Genomic DNA, 4,848 nt, shown 5'->3' on the forward strand with positions numbered 1-4,848 from the left:
GCAAAATCGTGGAGAAGGTGAAACTCTTGTGCATTGCTGGTAGGAATATAAAATGCTGCAGCCACTGTGGAAAACAGTGGTGGTTTCTTAAAAAGTTAAACATAAAATTTACCATATGATCACAACAATTCCACTCTTAGGTATATATCCCAAAATATCAAAAGCTGGGACTCAGACACACATACATCAATGTCCATAGCAGCATTATTCACAATAGCCAAAAGGTAGTAGAAACAACCCAAATTTCCACCAAGAGATGAATGGATAAACAAAATGTGGTGTACAAATATTATGGAATGTTATTCAGCCCTAAAAAGCAATGACATTTTGATACATCCTCTAACATGGATGAAACTTGAAAATATTATGCTAAGTGAAATAAGCCAGATGCAAAAGGACAAATATATGATCCCACTTACATGAAGCACCTAGAATAGGCAAATTCATAGTAACAAAAGGTAGAACGGAGGTTAGCCACTGGAGGGAAGGAGGAAAGGGGACTTACTGTTTAACGGGAACAGAGTTTCTGCTTAGGATGTTGAAAAAGTTCTGGAAATGTATGGTGGTGACTGTTTCACAACGTTGTTAATGTACTTAATGCCGTTGAATTGTATCCTTAAAAATGGTTAAAATGGTAAATTTTAGGTTATGTGTATTTTGCCACAATCAAAAATATGTACTAACACAAGGTGATCGCCCCATGAAGAGCTTTCGAATTGGACTAAATGGCTCAAGGAAAAAGACAAAATGTGTGGTCCAAAGGCTGATAGATTTGAGAAACCTGCTCTTGAATGGAGAGCTAGAGCCATGGGAGCAAGTGTGGAAACAGCAGACTTCAAACTTGTGTTTCGAAAAGAATTGTGGGTGGTTGATTGTGTTTGGACAATGAGTTATGAGTTGAAGGGACATGAGTCACCTTTGGGCCAATCACTGAACTGCAGCTGCAACAGTTTCCAGTTCCATTTCACTGCCTCAGCGACTAGCCAGTTTCTGGACACAGAGAGAAATAGAAAATCATTCCTGCTTATCTTAAGTGTCCTAAAAAACACGCCTGGGTTCTGGTGGCAGGGATATAAATCAGAGGAGCAGGCTGTTGTGGCGCCACAGATAAATCCTGTGTTCTTTTCTATTTCTTGTCTACTCCTCAGGGAAAAAAAATGTGCTTTACCTTTGCAGAGTGTGAGCTGGTGACCCCCACCCACTTAGCACTGTTTATAACCAAACCTGCCTCCTAAGGAAGCACATGCTACTCCAGGGCAGGTCCTTTGGTGGGCCCAAAACATCAGGTGGTTTGGGTTTTTAAGTCTGGAGAAGAAGATTGGAACTGCTAAGAAAAAAAAATGGGGAGAAATCTGAATGAATCTTGGAGGGAGAAATGGAAGGAACAGAGGAGGGAGGAGAGAAGAGGGAGAAGAGAGTCGAGACCCATCTGCCATCTGTGTATCTGTAATTCTTGTATTTACTTCTCTGGCCCAGGCCTTTCCCCAGAACTCTGGACTTGTATGTCCACTGCCCACTGGACATGTTCCTTGGATGGAAATAAACATCTACAGTTAACATGACCCAAAGTGAACTTCTGAATTTCCCCCACAGCCCTCTGTGTCTCAGCTGAGACACCTTTATTCTTCCAGATGCTCAGGCCCCAAACCCTAGGAGTCTGTCCCTCTCACCCCAATCCTATGCATCAGGAAATTCTGTTGGCTCCACTCCAGCATGCATCCAAAATCTGGCCTCTTTCTCCTGTCTCTACCAGCTACTGACCTGGCGCGAGCCATTTCTTGTTTGCATGAAGGCAGTGACCTCTTAAATGCTCTAGTTGCTTCTATCTATGTCCTGTTGAGTCTACTCTAAATCAAATGCTAGAATAATTTAAAACTCATGTCAGATCATGTTACTTCTCTCTTCAAAACCTTGCAATGGCAGCCGTGTCACTCAGAGCAAAAGCCAAAATCCTTGAACACAACAGGAAGATCCTATTCTAGGGCCTTTGCACACGCTGTTCCTTGTCAGAAGGGCTCTTCCCCAGATTACCCAGGGGCTTTCCACCTTCTTTTTCTATTTGCTCAAATTTCCCTTCTCAGTGAAGCCCATCCAGACTACCCTGTTTAAAATATATCCCACCTATAGAGTCTCCCAATTCTCTTATCCACCTATTCTTTAATTCCTTCCTTATCACTTATCGCTTTCTAATACAACACGTTCTTTACTCATTTATTGTGTCTATTATTTACTGTCATTTCCCCGTTAGGTTATAAGCTTCATGAGGACAACTACTTTGTCTCTTTTATTCCCCAATGTACCCCAAGTTCCTACATAAGCTCCTGGCACATAGTAGGTGTCCTATAAATATTTGTATTATGTGTAAACTGCCCAGTGTGACACCTGCCAGGGACCGTGAAGTGTGTTTTAAGTGGGTAATCCCTACGGAAATTTTTCAGAAACTGAGTTTCCCATGTAGACGACTTGGTGAAAAACAAAAGCAAATTGCATACATGCAGGAAGCAGAAAAGCCCAGGAGAAGAAAACCACAAACTCTATTCCCCACACCTCACCCTTCCCCACACCCAGTGGCAGAAGCTGCAGAAATCTCATGGGATGGAAGTCAGGAAATGGTTAAATCCATGAGCCCTAGAATTTGTTCTGAGTTCAAATCATAGCTCTACCATTGACCACTGAGTGACCCTGAACCTCTCCATGCTCCCGTTTTCTTATCTGTAAGGTAGAGGTGACAAGATTATCTACCTTGGATATAATGATCTCTTGATAAAACAGCCGTAGGCATTTCCAACAGTGTGTGGACATGGTGAGTGTTCAAGAAATTGAAGTTATTACTCATTAGATTTCCTGAGGGAGGGAGGCTTCAGCTGACGTTAGATGACAGAGACACAGATATGGGTATGGATACAGATATGGATATGGATATAATTACAGATACAGATCATATGGGCAGGAGTCTCTGTATCTTCATCCCCTTCTCTCCTCCTCACCTCTGTCCAGCGTGGAAGTGGAACTCCAAGATAGTAACACACAAAATAGAGAAGTTTGCTTCTCTTAAGAGTTTGGGGAGGGTAAGGGGCAAATTTAGAGAAGTAGAAAGGAGGGATGTTGGCTGAGAGACAGGGAAAATTAAACCTCTGTTCAACGTGCATTTCATGTAGACTGAAAATGATTTGAAGAAAACAATAAGGAAAGTCTTTTCAAAAGTCCTATGTGTGTGTGTGTGTGCCTGTGTATGTGTGTGTGTACACTTCCTCACACCAACTGATACACATGCACACACACATAAATACATGCATTCACAAATAGATATAAAAGTGTGGCCTAGCATGTATACAAAGTTGTTCTGAAGATTTGATGAAATTACAATACATATTAAGAACTCAGTAAAAATAATTGGCACAAGGAACCACCCAACACATCATTAACAAAATTTGCGAGTACACACAGCGGAAGTGAAACTCTGGTGATCTCTCAGTGACGTGATGGTGATGAGTATCCTTCTGTTTGCTTCTCTGTACTTTCTGATTTTTCTGCAATCAGCCTCCACTGAGAAGCTGAGCAGCAAAGCATGGTAAAGGAATGAACTCTGGAGCTGGTTGGCCTGGACTTGAATCCCGGCAGCTCCACTGCCTTAGGTAGGTGACACTGGGTAAGTTACTCTCTCTGCCTCAGTTTCCCCATCTGTAAATTGGGGATAATGGTCCTAGCTATCACACAGGTTGCTGTGAGGATTAGAAGAGTTAATATACACAAAGTCGTCTTTGTTGCTGTTTGAAGCACCATCTGTTTCGTCACCTGTGTTGATCATCTGTAGGTGATGGACCCACAGAGAAAACGCTCAGATCCCTGATTTCATGCTCTCAGATAATGCCCGGTCCTGGGCCATCTCTGGTAGCTCTGGGTGGTGCACCGGTGTTTACCTGGAGGCCCTAAAGGTCCCCAGACAGAGGGAGGGGCTTCTACCCCAGGGATTGCTCACCTGTGAATCCCAGCAGTAGAGTCAGCAGCAGGCAAGGAGGAGGGGGGTGAGGCCGGAAGGCAGGGATGGGCATCCTGGAGGCCTGAGGAGCCTGCTCTGTTCCAGTGTGTGCTGGGGAGAACCCTGACTTCTGTGTTCTGTGTAGAGGAGGGAAGGCCTGCCTCCCGTGATATAAGAGGAAGCGCCTATGACGGGGTGACATGGCTGTGACAGCAACCTGCTTCCAGATTATAGACAGTTCCTGCTTCTAGATTGTGAAATAGGAATCAGGAAGAGAAGGCAGCTACAGTTGAGGAGTTACTCAACTTATGTTTTCAGAGAGACATGGACAGGCCTAGTAGAAATATTGCTTCCTCCTGTCAACAAAAGGAATCATTTCCTGACTTCTTTCAGGAGGGGAAGTGGGTTATATGACCAGCAATTACACTCCCAGGCATTTATTTCAGAGAAATGAAAACTGATGTCCACACAAAAACCCACGCATGAATATTTATAGTAGATTTCTTTGTAATAGCAAGAAATGGGAAACATCCAAAATGCTCAATAATAAGTGAATGGTTAAACAACTGTGCTGCATCCATACAAGGAAATACCCCTCAGCTGGTAAGTTTCTTGAAGTCATTTTGTGGAATGCACAGAATCAATCCCATAATGTCACATATTGTATGATTCTGCTTATATAACATTCTTGAAGTTATAGAGATAGAGAACAGATTGGCATTTGCCAGAGGTTTGGTATGGTGGGGATGGGTGTCACTCTAAAGGGCCAGCACAAAGCAGACCTTTGTGGTCATGGAATTGTTCTGATTCTGATATGGTGGTGGTTACATAGACACACACATGAGAGGACCAGCTTAAGCAAAAGGTGG

The 4,848-nt window shown here is 43.1% G+C and overlaps 1 protein-coding gene across 1 annotated transcript in view; it reads right to left on the bottom strand.

The window, feature by feature from the left end:
* Positions 1-4,181, bottom strand: part of LOC101394972 (signal-regulatory protein beta-1-like) — an 11,438-nt gene extending 7,257 nt beyond the window's left edge. Inside the window, exon 1 of the mRNA XM_087444919.1 lies at positions 3,980-4,181. Coding sequence (XP_087301045.1) covers positions 3,980-4,181 — 202 coding nt within the window. The remainder of the gene's footprint in view (positions 1-3,979) is intronic.
* Positions 4,182-4,848: the final 667 nt, after the last annotated feature.

This window comes from Ceratotherium simum, chromosome 21 (genome assembly GCF_057802395.1).
Source record: "Ceratotherium simum simum isolate JZ-2026a chromosome 21, ASM5780239v1, whole genome shotgun sequence".
In the NCBI taxonomy this organism is placed as follows: Eukaryota; Metazoa; Chordata; class Mammalia; order Perissodactyla; family Rhinocerotidae; genus Ceratotherium; species Ceratotherium simum.